The 18,559-nt window shown below is 48.9% G+C and overlaps 1 protein-coding gene across 2 annotated transcripts in view; it reads right to left on the bottom strand.

Moving 5' to 3' along the window:
* LOC129710959 (tight junction protein ZO-3-like) overlaps nucleotides 1–18,559 on the bottom strand; it is a 51,570-nt gene that overhangs the window by 17,739 nt on the left and 15,272 nt on the right. For both annotated transcript variants that reach the window (XM_055658282.1, XM_055658281.1), the window contains 10 exons: nucleotides 15,902–15,958; nucleotides 14,517–14,641; nucleotides 12,270–12,372; nucleotides 8,873–9,275; nucleotides 7,075–7,178; nucleotides 6,499–6,661; nucleotides 5,556–5,637; nucleotides 3,582–3,643; nucleotides 1,996–2,068; nucleotides 267–423 (listed from right to left, as the gene is read on the bottom strand). In XM_055658282.1, the coding sequence (XP_055514257.1) occupies nucleotides 267–423; nucleotides 1,996–2,068; nucleotides 3,582–3,643; nucleotides 5,556–5,637; nucleotides 6,499–6,661; nucleotides 7,075–7,178; nucleotides 8,873–9,275; nucleotides 12,270–12,372; nucleotides 14,517–14,641; nucleotides 15,902–15,949 (1,320 nt within the window). In that variant the 5' untranslated portion in view covers nucleotides 15,950–15,958. The remainder of the gene's footprint in view (nucleotides 1–266; nucleotides 424–1,995; nucleotides 2,069–3,581; nucleotides 3,644–5,555; nucleotides 5,638–6,498; nucleotides 6,662–7,074; nucleotides 7,179–8,872; nucleotides 9,276–12,269; nucleotides 12,373–14,516; nucleotides 14,642–15,901; nucleotides 15,959–18,559) is intronic.

The following is an 18,559-nucleotide window of genomic DNA, read 5'->3' as shown; positions in this document are numbered from 1 at the left end:
GTTTCTATGTCTGTACGGAGTTTGGACGTTCTCCCTGTGGCCACGTGGGTTTTCTCCAGGTGCTCCGGTTTCCGCCCACACTCCAAAGACAAGCAGTTTTGTAGGTTAATTGGCTTCTGTTAAAATTGTGAATGGTCCCTGGTGTGTGTAGGGTAATGTTAGTGTACGGGGATCGCTGGCCGGCATGGACTCGGTGGGCCGAAGGGCCTGTTTCCATGCTGTATCGCTAACGTCAAGTAATAATCGGGAACTTCACGTTCTCTCACCTTTAAGATCTGATCTCCTTTCTGGATTCCCTGCCGGGCAGCGGGGCTGTCATCGAGGACCCGAGACACAAATATTCCAACATCGTTGCCTCCAGCTAGCTGCATGCCCACACTGGCATCCTTCACAAACCTCGCCACCTTCATGTCCGGACTGTAACTGGGATTAGAAACTGCAGTCAGCAAATCACAGTCACCTTTGTCCTTCCCAACATAGAAACATAGAAACATAGAAAATAGGTGCAGGAGTAGAGGCCATTCGGCCCTTCGAGCCTGCACCATTCGCCATTCAATATGATCATGGCTGATCATCCAACTCAGTATCCCGTACCTGCCTTCTCTCCATACCCCCTGATCCCCTTAGCCACAAGGGCCACATCTAACTCCCTCTTAAATATAGCCAATGGACTGGCCTCAACTACCCTCTGTGGCAGAGAGTTCCAGAGATTCACCACTCTCTGTGTGAAAAAAGTTCTTCTCATCTCGGGTTTTAAGGATTTCCCCCTTATCCTTAAGCTGTGACCCCTTGTCCTGGATCTTCCCCAACATCGGGAACAATGATAGTCTTCCTGATGGAATGATTTGGTCTGAAGGAAACATCACAATACTGCATTCTACTATCGCCTGAGCATGCTTTTTAAATTTAAGATATCAACAGGTTTGTCCTTGAACTTACTATGTAGAGCCACACACTCCTCTCATCTCCGGAAATGACTGTAGGTTCCACAGTCTCTGGCTGTACTCTGCTGCCATGTTCTAAAGACATAGTACTTGACTTGAGATACAGAATGGAAACAGACACTTCGGCCCTTCGAGTCTGCCCTGACCAACGAGCACTATCCTACACACTAGGGACAATTTGCACTTTTACCGAAGCCAATTAACCTACAAACCTGCACGTCTTTGGAGTGTGGGAGGAAACCGGAGCACCTGGAGAAAACCCACGCGGGTCACGGGGAGAACGTGCAAACTCCGTACAGACAGCACCCGTGGCCGGGATTGAACCCGGGTCTCTGGCGCTGTGAGGCAGCAACTCTACCGCTGCGCCACCGTGCCGCACTAGTGGGACTTGGCACCTGATGACCACCAAGCTTCAGTCAGCAACTTGGGGAGAACAGTGGAAACAACAGGAGAATGAAGGATGTTCGTACAAAACCAGCACTTCCCCCAACTATGTCAGTAAATCAGATGAATCACCATTTAATATATGACTCTAACTGTTCATTACAACTTATAAGAGTAGAATTAGGCCATTCGGCCCATCGAGTCTACTCCGCCATTCAATCATGGCTGATCTCTGCCTCCTAATCCCATTTTCCTGCCTTCTCCCCATAACCCTTGACACCCGTTCAAATTAAGAATTTGTCTATCTCTGCCTTAGAAATATCCACTGACTTTGGCCTCCACAGTCGTCTGTGGCAATGAATCCCACAGATTCACCACCCTCTGACTAAAGAAGTTCCTCCTCACCTCCTTTCTAAAAGAGCGCCCTTTAATTCTGAGGCTGTGACCTCTGGTCCTAGACTCTCTCACCAGTGGAAACATCCTCTCCACATCCACTCTACCCAAGCCTTTCACTATTCTGTAAAGTTTCAATGAGGTCCCCCCTCAACCTTCTAAACTCCAGCGAGTACCGGCCCAGTGCCGACAAACGCTCATCATATGCTAACCCATTCATTCCTGGAATCATTCTTGTAAACCTCTGACAGTCTCATCACAATCCAAAACTTACCCAACATTGTACTCATCTGGTGGTTTTGACTTTGTGGCTTTTGTAGACACACTGTATATTGGGTCGTCGATAACTGCATTTGGAAAAAAGAAATGAAAAACGATGTGGAAAACCAGTGAACAACAAAAGGAAGACAAAGCATTATACAGGTACAACTATATTGGGCGGCACGGTGGCGCATTGCAAGAGACCCAGGTTCGATCCCGACTACGGGTGCTTGTTCTTCCTGCGAATGGCGTGCACAGCCTAAAGTTGTAGGACAACTTGTTCTATGCACGCCGGGTTGATTGCATTCGTCGAAACAGGGCGGGCCACGTGAAGGTTGCAATCTCCCACACCCTACGTGTGTCTGTTTGTAGTTTGCATGTTCTGCATGAGACTGTGTGGGTTTTCTCCAGGTGCTCCAGTTTCCTCCCACACTTCAATGACGTGCAGGTTTGTAGATTAATTGGCTTTGGTAGAATGGTAAATTGTCCCTAGTGTGTAGGATGGCATTAGTGTGCGGGGATCGCTGGTTTACCTAGACTCAGTGGCTGGCTTTACCTTGCACTAAACCTTATTCCCTTATCGTGTATCTGTACACTGTGGACGGCTCGATTATAATCATGTATTGTCTTTCCGCTGACTGGTTAGCACACAGCAACAAAAAGCTTTTCACTGTACATTCCCTTACATGATAAAGGAATAACGTTCAGTGCAAGGTAAAGCCAGCAAAGTCCGATCAAGGATAGTCCAAGGGTCACCAATGAGGTAGATAGTAGTTCAGGACCGCTCTCTGGGTGTGGTAGGATGATTCAGTTGCATGATACCAGCTGGGAAGAAACTGTCCCTGAATCTGGAGGTGTGCGTTGGTTTTCACACTTGCCTGATGGGAGAGGGGAGAAGAGAGAGTGACCAGGGGTGAGACTGGTCCTTGATGATGCTGCTGGCCTTGCCGAGGCAGCGTGAGGTGTAGATGGAGTCAATGGAAGGGAGGTTGGTTTGTGTGAAGGTCTGGGTCAACACAGCAACTGGTTGAGGGCCTCTATCAGCACCGAGGCTCCTAGATGATTGATTCCGTTTACTGTCATGTGTCCCGTGGTACAGTGAAAATCTCTTGGTATATTAATGCCCACTCATTGATAGCGACCTACTCTGTTCTGAGCTCATCCATCTACTCAAGTCAAGTCAAGTCAAGTTTATTTGTCACATACACATACGAGATGTGCAGTGAAATGAAAGTGGCAATGCTCGCGGACTTTTGTGCAAAAGACAAACAACAAAACAACCAAACAAATTATAAACACAATCATAACACACATATTCTTTTACATAATAAATAATGGAAGGAAAAACGTTCAGTAGAGTTAGTCCCTGGTGAGATAGGCGTTTACAGTCCGAATTGCCTCTGGGAAGAAACTCCTTCTCAACCTCTCCGTTCTCACCGCATGGCAACGGAGGCGTTTGCCTGACCGTAGCGGCTGGAACAATCCGTTGCAGGGGTGGAAGAATGTTGGCGAATGTAATTATTGGATCAGTCTCTGAGCAGCAAAATAGCTGAAGCAAACTCGCTGACTTCAACGGGCTGATCAACTCCTAATGCTCACCGTAAGGGGCCTGGGAGGCCACAGGTTTCACCTCTGTCACTGTGCGTTTGTTCGGCTTTAAGCTGAAAAACAAGAATTAAAAATGGCAATCACCTCCGGCCAGCAGCACAGCGTGGAAACAGGCCCTTCGGCCCAACTTGCCCGCGCCAACCAACGTTCCCCGTCTGCCAAAATGTGTAGGTGGGATCAGGTTTATACTGAAGATAGGCACAACATTCCGGAATAGCTCAGCAGGTCAGGCAGCGTCTCTGGGGAAAAATGAATAGGTGACGTTCTGGGTCTGAAGAAGAGTACCAACCTGAAACTTCACCCATTATATTTCTCCACAGATGCTGCCTGACCCACTGAGTTACGTCAGCATTTTGTGTCTAGATGCCCCATCCACTAACATGTCTCAACTAACCCACCTGCCTGCGTTTGGCCCAGATCCCTCCATAACCACCCCAGCCATGTAATTGTCCATTTAAACAAAACTGTTATGATAGGACCTGCCTCAACGACCTCCTCCCGCAGCCTTTGTGTAACAATAAAAGTTGCCCCTTGGGTTCCTAATAAATCTTTCCCCCTTCACCTTAAACCTGTGTCTCGATTCCCCTACGCTGGGTAAACATCTTTGTGTCTACCCGATCTATTCCTCTCTCGATCTTATACACCTCAATAACATCACCCCTCATTCTCCTGGGATCCTAGGAGTAAAGTCCTAACCTGATTAAACTCTCACCCTGTAGATCAGGTTCACAAGTCTGGGGAACATCTTTGTAAACATCTCTCGGCCCTTTCCAGCTTAACATCTTAACTACAACAGAGTGACCAAAACTGAACACAATACTCTAAAGGAACGGGGTGACGTTTCTGTTTCAGTCTGAAGAAAGGTCTCGTCCTGAAACGTCACCCATTCCTTCTCTCCAGAGATGCTGCAGGTCACGCTGAGTTACTCCAGCACTTGTGTCTATCTTCGGTTTAAACAATCGTCTGCAGTTCCTTCCTACACATTACCCCAAATGTGGCCTCGACACTGTCTTGTACAGCTGTATTATGATCCCCCCCCCCCCCCCTGTCTACCCCCCCCCCCCATGTCTAACCACCCCCCCCAAGTCTACCCCCCAGCACCAGTTCCCCCCCCACACCCAAATGGGTCCCCCTCTGAATGGACCAGATGGGTGTTGTTTCGGGGGAGACCAGCACAAATTCCTCACCCTCTCACACATCAAAATGTCATCGTTACTGATAGTGTTGGTTCTAGGGGGATGGATGGAGGCAGAAAGGCCAGAAACTGCCGGCAGCTTAAGCTACGCCTGTCAGAGGGAGAATGCTATAATCCAACATTAAAGTCATAGTCGCAGGGCAGTTGGAGAAACTGAACGATACGTGGTTTTGTAAAAATTACATTAGACCAGTTAATTTTAAATCTGAAGAAATAAGATGTTTTGTAGATACTTGGGAACTGCGAGGTGTACTGTACTTAGATTTATCTCCTGTTACAGTTCTCTATAACATAGTCACCACCTCTCGTTACTATGCCCCATAACCTGCTTCCTATCCTCACTGTGTCACATTGTCCATATCCCAGACCCTATCGCTGGTCACTGTGTCCATATCCTAGTGCCTGTACATCTGGCCACCGTAGTGGCCACTGTCGAGGGGTCAATAGCCCCGACCACGGGTGGACAAGAGGAAGATGATTGAAGTTTAATGCCTCACCCTCACAGTGGGAAACGTTGATTCCGCTGTGTGGGAATATTCATGCCAAATCTAGCGTGTGTTGTGTTATTTTTATTCGTATGGCTGTATGGTCACTCAAATCTCACTGGAGAAAGTGGTGCACGTGACAATAAATGTAACTTGAACATGAACTTGATCCTTGTTCCTATCCCGGTCACTGTGTCCACATCCCCGTCCCTATCCCCCCCCCTCACTGTGTCCACATCACCCGCCCATGGTCCCCATGGCTCTGCTTTGTGGACCATCACCCACCTGCCGTTGGTCTTCATGGTGTTAACGGGCTCGGGCCTAGCGATGGGTGAAGCAGGACGTTCAGAATCCATATCTGAAATATCTGTGGAGAAGTTGCGGATAATTAGAACAATCTGGGAATTCAAGCTTTATCCTTCATTTTATTTTAAAACAACACGCCTCTCTCTGTTCATTAATCCTAAAGCCAGCACCAGGATATAGAGTAGACATTGCATTTTTAAATGGACTTTTATTGTGAAAATTGGCCATTAAAAGCCTCGTTGTGTAGTTATCCTCCTCCTGCTGTGTGTGTAGACGGTGCCAGCTACAACCAATAAATATTAACATTTACATCGACCTCCCTGGTCTGTCCATCTCCCACCCACATCCAATCATGTCCATGTCCTAGTTTAACTCAGCACAGAGTGACACTTCTAATTTTAAAGTTGCGGAAATATAAACTATTCACACGTGTTGGTCAGTCTTCTTTTGCCCGATGTTTTAGTGGAAGTTATAGTTTGGCGTTTAGTTTTAGTGCTACATCTTGGAAACAGGCCCTTCGGCCCATTGAGTCCATGCTGGCTGTCGGTCACCCATTCACACAAGTTCGAAGTTATCCCACTTCCCCCATCCTACACACTAGGGGAAATTAAACTACAAGCCCGCACGTCTTTGGAATGTGGGAGGAAACCTACATGGTCGCAGGGAGAACGTGCAAACTCCGTGCAGACAGCATCTGAGGTCAGGATCGAACCCGGGTCTCTGGCGCTGTGAGGCAGCAGCTCCACCCGCTGCTCCACCGTGCCGCCCATGTTGGTTCATTTACTTAAGACTGGGCATGAACTCAGCGGGGCAGGCAGCATCTCTGGAGAGACGGGATGGGTGATGTTTGCGGGTCGAGACCCTTCATCATTTGAGAATCTGCTGAACTGAAACGCAGCTTCGGCAGTGACTGGCCTCTCACCTTCCATCCCCGAGTTGTTGTCATCGCTGTCCACCAGCTCTGGGACGTTGATCAGGAACTGCTCGTTGTCCCGGAGAACCACCAGGTTCAGCTTCCCCTCCGATTTCTCAATCAGTGACTTTGTATCTTCCAGAGAGATGTTCTCCGTCACAATGCCGTTGATCTAGCCCCAAACACACAAAGGAATCGTTGACTTTCACCCCCAACTTTCACCACCACAACCAGGGGCCACACAGTCTTAGAATCAAGGGGAGGCCATTTAAGACTGAGGTGAGAAAAAACTTTTTCACCCAGAGAGTTGTGAATTTATGGAATTCCCTGCCACAGAGGGCAGTGGAGGCCAAGTCACTGGATGGATTTAAGAGAGAGTTAGATAGAGCTCTAGTGGCTAGTGGGGTCAAGGGATATGGGGGGGAAGGCAGGCACAGGTTATTGATAGGGGATGATCAGCCATGTTCACAATGAATGGCGGTGCTGACTCGAAGGGCCGAATGGCCTCCTCCTGCACCTATTTTGTACAAATACAATTGGTCAATCTTCATTCATTAGCAGCTGTATAAACGTGGCATCTCTTACCTTCAGTATGATGTCTCCCTCCTGTAACACGCCTTCCTTTGAGGCAAGACCACTCGATGTCATGTGTTTAATGAAGATTTGACTCCCTAACCTCAGTCCATATTCTGTGGGTAGAATGGTGCACAAAACTGAATTAGGATTGTCACTATGGCAGCGCTTCAGTGTACCAAAGACGGTGGCACAGCGGTAGTGTTGCTGCCTGGCAGTGCCAGACACCCGGGCTTGATCATGACTACGGGTGCCAGTACTTGCGTGAAGTTTGTACGTTCTCCCCGTGACCTGCGTGGGTTTTCTCCAGGATCCCCGGTTTCCTCCCACACTCCAAAGACGTAGGGGCTTGTAGGTTAATTGGCTTGGGATAAGCACGTGTCCCTAGTGTGGGTAGGATCGTGTAAGTGTGCGGTGGTTGGTGCGGACTCGGGGCCTGTTTCAGCGCCGTATCTCTAAACTAAACTAAACTAAACTACCTAGAAATGTTGATCACGTTACAATGGTTCATAAGTCATAGGAGTAGGATTAGGCCATTCAGCCCATCAAGTCTGCTCCGCCATTCAATCATGGCTGACCTATCTTTCCCTCTCAATCCCCATTCTCCCCATAACCCCCGCTTTAAAAATACCCAACCACTTGGTCTTCACAGCCATCTGCGGCAATGAATTCCACAGATTCACCACCCTCTGACCAAAGAAATGCCTTGGGTACGGGTGTCAGAGGTTACAGGGAGAAGGCAGGAGAATGGGGTTAAGAGGGAAACATAGATTACCCTTGATGGGCCGAATGACCTATTTCTGCTCCTACGTGAGGGTTTGGACACGCTAGAGGCAGGAAACATGTTCCCGATGTTGGGGGAGTCCAGAACCAGGGGCCACAGTTTAAGAATAAGGGGTAAGCCATTTAGAACGGAGATGAGGAAACACCTTTTCACACAGAGAGATGTGAGTCTGTGGAATTCTCTGCCTCAGAGGGCGGTGGAGGCCGGTTCTCTGGATACTTTCAAGAGAGAGCTAGACAGAGCACTTAAAGATAGCGGAGTCAGGGGATATGGGGAGAAGGCAGGAAAGGGGTACTGATTGTGGATGATCAGCCATGATCACATTGAATGGTGATGCTGGCTCGAAGGGCCGAATGGCCTCTACTCCTGCACTTGTTGTCTATTGTCTAAATGTGGATTTCTAGAGCTGGATACGTGTGTTCCCATTGGTGATGTCACTGGTGTGAAAGCAACGTGAAATAGATTGTGACTGAACTGGAATCGACAGGTCACCCCCAACCCCCGACACGACACAGCCCACACACCCCCACCCCCACACCCCACCCCCACCCACCGACCCACGACACAGCCCACAGCCCACACCCCCACACCCCCACCCACAGGTCACCCCACCCCCCACACGACACAGCCCACACGACACAGCCCACAGCCCCCAGCCCACACGACACAGCCCAGTCCACATCCCACAGTCCACCTGACATCACACCAATGTGTTGGAAGCAACTGCAGTTACTGGCTTATACCGAACATGGTGACACAAGGTGCTGAAGTAACTCAACGGGACAGGCAGTATCCCTGGAGAAAAAAGGTGGTTGGTGTTTTGGGTCTGAGCCCTTCTTCAGACTGAAGAAACGTCACCTATCCATGTTCTCCACAGATGCTGCCTGACCCGCTGAGTTACTCCAGCACTCTGTGTCTATCTTTGGCAGAACCCCAGCAGTGATGTTTATCACCAACGGTGCTTCAGCGGGATGAGTGGCAGGAACGCTTCCATTGCTGGTGTAACCCGACAGAATTCCCTCTCACCTTCATCCCTGGCGTTTTTAATGAGGAAGCTCTTGATGGGCTGTTTGACCGGTTGATGGCCGGTCTGGTCATGGTGACTGGAGGTCGGGCTGTAGTCCCGGTTGTTGTGGCTGTTGCGTTGGTGGTTGTAGCTGCGCGGGGGACTGGGGCTGCGGCTGTAAGTCCGCGCCGGGCTGGCGCTGCGGGCGTAGCCGTGGTTCCTCTCAGAGTAGCGGTCATTGTCCTCGTGGTACAGGCTCTGGTTCTGGATCCGCCGCAGGTTCCTATCGGCCGGGTCGTAGTCCTCGTCCTCGTCAGACGCATCGTCGTGGGCAAAGTCCGAATCGGAATAGAAGGAGCCAGGAGCCAGGGCCGGGGCCGGACTGGCCACGGGGATGTGGACGGTGCGGGGCCTCTTCACTGTCTGGATAGGAAGGACATTAACGATTAGTCTTCGCCAGATCTCTCCGCGTCTGGCTCAAGAAACCAGCTACGCATAGGGTGATTTCACCAAAGGTCAAATGAACGTAGATCCCCCCTCACGTGACCGAAAATTTTAACTGGAGGACATCTCTCAGTTTGGTACATGTTAGTGAATGGGGAAACACGCACTTTCCCACCCGTTAAAAACATGGAAAACGGCCGATTTTGGAGCTGAAATTGTCTGTGCTAGTCGGGGTGACCGTGAAGCACAGCGGCCTAAATTTTCAGGCAAAAAAAAAGATAGAAAGTAAGGTAATTACGACAGGGAACTGAAGGTAGAAAACAGCGGAAGTGAACAGCTGACATTTGCCGTGGTGATTTACAGGTCCAAAATATCGGGAATTATCGCGTTTGCTCGCTGAATTTCATCAAAAGTAAGTTAATAATTCCTTACTTTTGATGAAATTCAGCGAGCAAACGCGATAAATCACCACGGCAAATGTCTGCTGTTCACTTCCGCTGTTTTCTACCTTCAGTTCCCTCTTGTAATTACCTCACTTTCTATCTTTTTTTTGCCTGAAAATTTAGGTTGCTGTGCTTCACGGTCACCCCGACTAGCACAGACAATTTCAGCTCCAAAATCGGCCGGTTTCCATGTTTTTAACAGGTGGGAAAGTGCGTGTTTCCCCATTCACTAACATGTACCGAACTGAGATATGTCCTCCAGTTAAAATTTTCGGTCACGTGAGGGGGGATCTACGCTCATTTGACATTTGGTGAAATCACCCTATTGAATGTTCAAGACCAACCAACATAATAGAACATGCTCTACCCGGGCCAGCTGCCTGCCCCTTATCTGGGGTTACGTCCGTGCCCGGGTGGGATTAGAAAGGGAATACGCCCCGTCTACAGGCACCCTGAGGGTGTTTCGGGACCGCTGGGCTTCGCAGGGTGTTGAATGTATCCTCAATAAGGATTGTATCATAGTTGTATAGTAGTTTATTACGGATACATGTTTGTATTGTATTATGGTGGTGGGTTCTGGTTTGTTTTATTGTAGTGTAAATATTATTTTTTAACAATTGAATAAATTTTGTTGTAAAAAAAAAACAAAAAAAAACATAATAGAACATAGACAATAGGTGCAGGAGTAGAGGCCATTCAGCCCTTCGAGCCTGCACCGCCATTCAATGTGATTGTGGCTGATCATCCCCGTTCCTGCCTTCTCCCCGTATCCCCTGACTCCACTATTTTAAAGAGCCCTATCTAGCTCTCTCTTGAAACCGGCCTCCGCCGCCCTCTGAGGCAGAGAATTCCACACTCACCACTCTCTGTGAGATAAGTGTTTCCTCGTCTCCGTTCTAACCAGCTAAAGGAAGTGTGGTGGCAGAAGATGGGACAAGGAATGGGCCTGCCTTCTTCCCATATCCCTTTGATTCCGCTATCCCCTTAAGCTCCATCTAACTCTCTTCTAAATTCATCCAGGGACTTGGCCTCCACTGCCCTCTGTGGCAGAGAATTCCACAAATTCACAACTCTCTGGGTGAGAACGTTTTTTTCTCATCTCAGTTTTAAATAGCCTCCCCTTTATTCTTAAACTGTGGCCCCTGGTTCTGGACTCCCCCAACATTGGGAATTCTAAATTCCAGTGAATACAAACCCAGCTAATCCAGTGATGTTAAAGAGTGGCTACGTTGGGAATTTAGTTTAGTTTATGTTTAGTTTAGAGATACAGCGCGGAAACAGGCCCTTCGGCCCATCGAGTCCGTTCCAACCAGCGATCCCCGCACACAAACACTATCCAACACACACACACACGGGACAATTTACACATACACCAAGCCAATTGGCCTACAAACCTGCACGTCTTTGGAGTGTGGGAGGAAAACAAAGATCCCAGAAGAAACCCATGCAGGTCACGGGGTGATCGTACAAACTCTGTACAGACAGCACCCGTAGTCGGGATCGAACCCGGGTCTCTGGCGCTGTAAGGCAGCAACTCTACCGCTGCACCACCATGCCGCCCACGCTAAACTCAACTTTGAATTGGATCAAAGGTTGTCCTGAATCTTTTAGCAAGAGTGTAATTGGTTTGCTAGATAAGTTACCAGTCAGGATTGATGAAGTGATCGATATAAATATCATCACATTGGGAGATTTTTTTGGCGATTTGTTACGTGGAAGTTAACACGAGCAGCCTGGTGGTGCAACGGTAGAGTTGCTGCCTCACAGCGCCAGACCAGAGACCCCGGGTTCGATCCCGACTACGGGCGCTGTCTGTACGGAGTTTGTACGTTCTCCCCGTGACCATGTGGGTTTTCTCCGGGTGCTCCGGTTTCCTCCCACATTCCAATGACGTACCGGTTTGTAGGTTAATTGGCTTCGGTAAATTGTCCCTAGTGTGTAGAAGGAACACCTCATGTGTACAGGGCGAGCGGTGGTCGGTGCGGACTCTGTGGGCTGAAGGGCCTGTTTCCATGCTGTATCTCTAAACTAAACTAAACTGACCTTCATGACCTGTTTGCTGTGGTTCACTGGTGCAAATAAACATTAAAATTATTTTCTGACAAACAGTTTCTATCGCAATGTTTAAGAAACAGTTGGACAGGTACATGGATAGGACAGGTTTGGAGGGATATGGACCAAACACGGGCAGGTGGGACTAGTGTAGCTGGGGCATGTTGGCCGGTGTGGGCATGTTGGGCAGGACTGCCTGTTTCCACGCTGTGTGACTCTGTGACAGTCTAGTGGAGTATTGCCGTACCTAAGCACATCACCGATTAGCAAAGTGTACAGAAATAGTCCACTGAGCCCGCATGCAAGAGGCGCTGGGTTCTGGTGACATGTTCAAGGTCCAGTCCGCGCTTGAGGTTAATTTGATGGATTTCGATTCATAGCCGAACGTCTAATATAGTCGTGAAACCAGCGGACAGAAGTGAAACGTAGAGACTTCACTCAGCCTCAACAACACACAGAACCTTCATCACACACTCACGATGTTAACTACTTTCCCAGAACTCTTCAGACACTGGATGGCAAATGAAGAAGGCACATTTTCCAAGGAAACGCCGTTCACCATAACGATTCTGTCCTTGATCCTGGAAAGGGAGAAGTATCCGGGTTAATCCTGCAGATGTCTCAGTGACACAACATATCAAACGATAATAATGGCGCAGCGGTGGAATTACTGCCTCACAACGCCAGACCCCGGTTCGATCCTGACTACGGGTGCGGTCTGTACGGAGTTTAGAACCTGCAAAACTGCACGTCGTTGGAGTGCGGGAGGAAACCGGAGCATCCGGAGAAACCCCACGCAGATCAAACGGAGAATGTATCAAACGTCCAACCCAAAACGTCACCTATTCCCTTTCTCCAGAGATGCTGCCTGTCCCGCTGACTTACTCCAGCTTTTTGTGTCTATCTTCAGCAACTCTACCACTGCGCCACCAGTCGCCCTCTTGAGTTCGCTGAAATATGCTTTGTCCTATCTCAACAAAATGTAGGAGTAACCATTCCCCATCTGTATTGTCACAAAATGCTGGAGTGACTCAGCGGGACAGGCAGCATCTCTGGAGAGAAGGAATGAGTGACGTTTGAAGGCAGGAGAAGGCAGGAACGGGGTACTGATTGGGGATGATCAGCCATGATCACATTGAATGGCGGTGCTGGCTCGAAGGGCCGAATGGCCTCTACTCCTGCACCTATTGTCGATTGTCTATTGTCTATTGTTTCGGGTCGAGACTCTTCTTCAGGCTGAAGACCGATCTCGACCCGAATCCTCACCCATTGAGTATGAAGTCTCGACCTGAAACGTCACCCATTCCTTCTCTCCACAGATGTTGCCTGTCCCGTTGAGTTACTCCAGCATTGTGTGTTTATCTTGCTCCTTCCTACACCCTATGAGTGTTATATCTAAACTAACACCCTAGTTGACGTGACAAAGGAGATGGCTGCTTTAACCTCAGACTCTTGCAACATCTAATTTATTATCATCGATGTAATTATCTGGTTGCTAAAATGTTCTTATTCCATTAGAGGGCCCTCTTGTACTCAATTAATAACATATAGAGCAAAAACTAAATGCTGGAGGAACTCAGTGGGTCAGGCAGCATCTGTGCAGGGAATGTACAGGCAATGTTTCGGGTCGGGACCCTTCTTCCAACATTGGAAGAGAGAAGGACAAAGGAATAAAGGTTTAATTTTTATCACGGACATCCGTCACCTAAACCAGCACAAATATTATCTGACTTTGGGAGATCTGGGGATGGGGACTGGACATTGTGCCTTCCCCCACAGTGGTAACCATTGTGGGGGGATGATTTTTGTGTGTAAGTGAATATGTTAGTTTGTGTCCAAGATGCTGTCGGAAGAGAGAGTGGACGCTGGCACGGTTTAGCTGCCGCTGCTCTCTCTTCACATTGTGTTTTTGATTTTTTTGACTTTGGAGCGAATTCTGTCTTTAATTTGTGTATTGGTGATGTCCTTATTATTTATTTCACTCCGACTACATGTTTTTTTACTCCTGTTAATTTCTGTAAGGTGTCCTTGAGACTTTGAAAGGCGCCCGCAAATAAAATTTATTATTATTATTATTATTATCAACGAACCTGTAGAAGATAGATACTGGCTCACACTGAAGATAGACACTTAATGCTGGAGTAACTCAGCGGGACAGGCAGCATCTCTGGAGAGAAGGAATGGGTGACGTTTCAGGTGGAGACCCTTCTTCAGTCTCAAGAAGGGTCTTGACCCGAAACGTCACCCACTCCTCTCTCCAGAGATGCTGCCTGTCCCGCTGAGTTACTCCAGCATTATGAGGCTATTATCAAGAAACCTCTTGGATTCTCTGGACTGTATGCCATCTATTTCTCCCCCTCAGGATGCACCGAATCTCTTGCCCAGCGTAGGTGAATCGAGGACCAGAGTACATAGGTTTAAGGTGAAAGGGAAAAGATTTAATAGGTATCTGAGGGGTGACTTTTAGAGGGTGGTGGGTGCATGGAACGAGCTGGCAGAGGAAGTAGTTGAGGCTGGGACTATCCCAACGTTTAAGAAACAGTTAGACAGGTACATGGATAGGACAGGTTTGGAGGGATATGGGTCAAACACGGGCAGGTGGGACTACTGTAGATGGGACATGTTGGCAAGTTGGGCCGAAGGGTCTGTTTGCACGCTGTATCACGCTATGACTCCGTGACTCCATGAGTCCTAATCCTGGTTGTTTTGGGATGTTTTTACTCACTGAATCTTTCCGTTGGCTGGTCCAGACGGGACAACGTCTGAGACGAGGATGGCCGTCTCTCCGGTGCTGCTGCTGGGTTTGTCCTTCCCTCCTGATATGGCGATGCCAAACCCGATCTTGGAATCCTGGATCAGAACAGGAAGGATTGGGAATGACTACAGACTGCCTGAGAAATTGGTTCAGTTCAGTTCAGCTCAGTTTAGTTTAGATAATTGTCGTGATACAATACGATAGAATTTTATTTACCCCAGGAGGGAAATTGAACGAATGAATGAATGAATCGGTTTATTGGCCAAGTATTCACATACAAGGAATTTGCCTTGGTGCTCCGCCCGCAAGTGACAACATGACACACAAGATACATGAAACATGAAATTAAAAAGACGGGTGGAATGGATTGGGGAAGTGCAAAGATTGAGGAGGGGGGGAGGGGGGGGGGTCATTCTCAGTTTAACCCACGACAGACGGGGGAGGAGTTGTACAGTTTGATAGCCACAGGGAAGAAGGATCTCCTGTGGCGCTCTGTGCTGCATCTTGGTGGATGTGTAACGAGGTACAGGGAAAAGCTTTTGTTGCGTGTTAACCAGTCAGCGGAAAGACAACACATGATTACAATCGAGCCGTCCACAGTGTACAGATACATGATAAGGGAATAACGTTTATTGCAAGGTAAAGCCAGCAACGTCCGATCAAGGATAGTCCCAGGGTCACCAAAGAGGTAGTAGTAGTTCAGGACTGCTCTCTGGTGGGGGTGATAGGATGGTTCAGTTGCCTGATAACAGCTGGGAATAAACTGTCCCTGAATCTGGAGGTGTGCGTTTTCACACTTCTGTACCTGAATGCGGGAGGGGGGGAGGGGGGGGGGGGGGGGGGGAGGGGGGGGGGGAGGTAAAGTGGAGGTAAACTGCTGGGACAGGGCAGAAAAAGTGGACTCAAATGTTAGTTTAAACTGGACTAAAATGTGCTTCAATCTTCACTATGAGAATAAGGCGATGCATGAAATCAATAAAGGAGTGATCGGTAACAGTGGCCAATCTTATACACAGACGCTAGATTTAAAGTAGGCAGGTTGGCACACAGGCTGTACTGGCCATTTTGTGGTATGTTTATGATAAGCTGTATTCCAATCTCCCTCGTATATAGGGGGGCTGGTGTATCCATGGATGAATAGATCCATTAGACGTCTGATTGAACTAAGAGATAGATAGATTCTTGATTAGTGCGGGTGTCAGAGGTTATGGGGAGAGGGCAGGAGAATGGGGTTAGGAGGGAGAGATAGATCAGCCATGATTGAATGGCGGAGTAGACTCGATGGGCCGAATGGCCTAATTCTGCTCCTATCATTTATGAAAAGGGGAAGGAAATACCAAAAATTGAGGATTTACCCGTTGTAGCGACACTGTCTGCTGCTCCCATATCACAGTTTCTTCCATTTCTGGAAACTGAGAATAAAACACAGAAGATAATTATATCAACAATATAATAAAAATATATTTCCCACAGATTGTGGTTTAACCAACCTCTGGAAACCCCATCTCTCTGGTAACGGATGATCAGCCGTGAGAAGGAGGGGTGGTGGTGGTGTTACATAGAAACATAGAAATTAGGTGCAGGAGTAGAGGCCATTCGGCCCTTCGAGCCTGCACCGCCATTCAATATGATCATGCCTGATCATCCAACTCAGTATCCCGCCTTCTCTCCATACCCCCTGATCCCCTTAGCCACAAGGACCACATCTAACTCCCTCTTAAATATAGCCAATGAACTGGCCTCGACTACCCTCTGTGGCAGAAAGTTCCAGAGATTCACCCCACTCTGTGTGAAAAAAGCTCTTCTCCTCTCGGTTTTAAAGGATTTCCCCCTTCTCCTTAAGCTGTGACCCCTTGTCCTGGACTTCCCCACCCTCGGGCACAATCTTCCTGCATCTAGCCTGTCCAACCCCCTTAAGAATTTTGTAAGTTTCTATAAGATCCCCTCACAATCTCCTAAATTCTAGAGAGTATAAACCAAGTCTATCCAGTCTTTCTTCATAAGACAGTCCTGACATCCCAGCAATCAGTCTGGTGAACCGTCTCTGCACTCCCTCTATGGCAATAATGTCCTTCCTCAGATTTGGAGACCAAAACTGTACGCAATACTCCAGGTGTGGTCTCCAGGTGTTGGCGGTAAGCGAAGGTCTGAAGGTCAGACAGCTGGCTGCCGACCGACCGACGGGGCCACTGGCGAGGTGCTGCTGCTGCACTCCATGGGCTGCACTACGTTGGGACGGGTGAGGCGGGGCCAGATGCGGCGTTCCGACCCGACAGTCCCCTCGACCCGGGAGTAGTAGCGGTGAAATACGGGACAAGGGCGGTCCCATACGGGACAAACCAATTTAGCCCAATATACGGGATGTCCCGGCTAATATGGAACAGTTGGCAACCCGATGTACGAGGGAAGAACAAGTCGGGCAGAGACACTGCCCTGTCAGTTTGTTCTCCACGTTACCAGCGGCTGAAGGGTGTAATTCCAACCCTACAGACATTGACATTGGCGCTCTGATCACAGGATGTTTTCAATGCCTGGGCCAGAAGCCAACATAATGTGAGGCAAGCTAATCTACTTCCTTAGTGGTGAATCTATCATGTATCATTAAAATGTTCACAATCCAGGAGACACATTCTCGACCAAAGTCTGGTGTAACATGGCAGCGAAGAGAAAGCATTTGTCGGTGTTCACTCCAGCTGGTCTGATTTACTTGGAAAAAAGACACAGAGTGAGTGCTGGAGTAACTCAGCGGGTCAGGCAGCATCTGTGGAGAGAAGGAATGGGTGACGTTTTGGGTCGAGACCCTTCTTCAGACTGATGTGGAGACTGATGTGGAGTTCCCGCTCCTCCCCCACCTCCACATCAGTCTGAAAAAGGGTCTCGACGTCAGTCTGAAGAAGGGTCGTCAGGTAGGCATCGTGGCATTTACACTAGCAACCCAGCCACTTCTCTGCTGGAGATGAGAACAAAAGTGGACACAGAGTGCTGGAGTAACTCAGCGGGTCAGGCAGCATCTGTGGAGAACGTGGATAGGTGACGTTTCGAGTCGGGACCTTTCTTCCAACTGATCGTAGTGGGGGGGAGAGAGGGTGGGTGAGGTGGGCAACCCCCCCTCGCCCATATCCGCCAGGCTAACACTTGCCAGGCTTTGTCCTGCCCCCACCCAACCTCTCTTCCTGCTGGTTACACAAAAAAGCTGGAGAAACTCAGCGGGTGCAGCAGCATCTATGGAGCGAAGGAAATAGGCAACGTTTCGGGCCGAAACCCGGAAGGGTTTATTATCTAAATGGTGGCCGATTGGGAAACCCTTCTTCAGACTGATCGGGGGCGGGGGTGGGTGGGGACAAGAAAGGGAAAAGGAGGAGTAGCCAGAAGGCTGGGGGATGGGAGGAGACAGCAGGGGGGCTGAGGAAGGGGAGGAGACAGCAAGGACTAACAAAATTGGGAGAATTCGATGTTCATGCCCCCGGGGTGCAGACTCCCCAAACGGAATATGAGGTGCTGTTCCTCCAATTTCCGGTGCTGCTCGCTGTGGCCATGGAGGAGACCCAGGACAGAGAGGTCGGAGGCCTTCTGGCTACTCCTCCTTTTCCCTTTCTTGTCCCCACCCACCCCCGCCCCCGATCAGTCTGAAGAAGGGTTTCGGCCCGAAACTTTGCCTATTTCCTTCGCTCCATAAATGCTGCTGCACCCGCTGAGTTTCTCCAGCTTTTTTGTGTAACCTTCGATTCTCCAGCATCTGCAGTTCCCTCTTAAACACTCTTCCTGCTTTCTCCCCGCTCGCTCCTACTGTAATCAGCCTGAATAATGGTCCTGGAGAACATTTCATGAAATAAGATTTCATCCACTGAAAAGAGTGGATGAATATCAGCGTGACATCTCTGTGTGAATGGGGACATGCAAGGTCATTACAGTGATACATCCATCAAGGCCACACACACACTTCATCACCGGAGGCCACGGCAACGGAGCAACACTCGTCAGCCAAGGAAACATTGGATGTGAAATGTCCTGCT

Source organism: Leucoraja erinacea, chromosome 29, assembly GCF_028641065.1.
Source record: "Leucoraja erinacea ecotype New England chromosome 29, Leri_hhj_1, whole genome shotgun sequence".
In the NCBI taxonomy this organism is placed as follows: Eukaryota; Metazoa; Chordata; class Chondrichthyes; order Rajiformes; family Rajidae; genus Leucoraja; species Leucoraja erinaceus.
The sequence above is the reverse complement of the archived record's forward strand: the minus strand, read 5'-3'. Positions and strand labels throughout refer to the sequence as shown.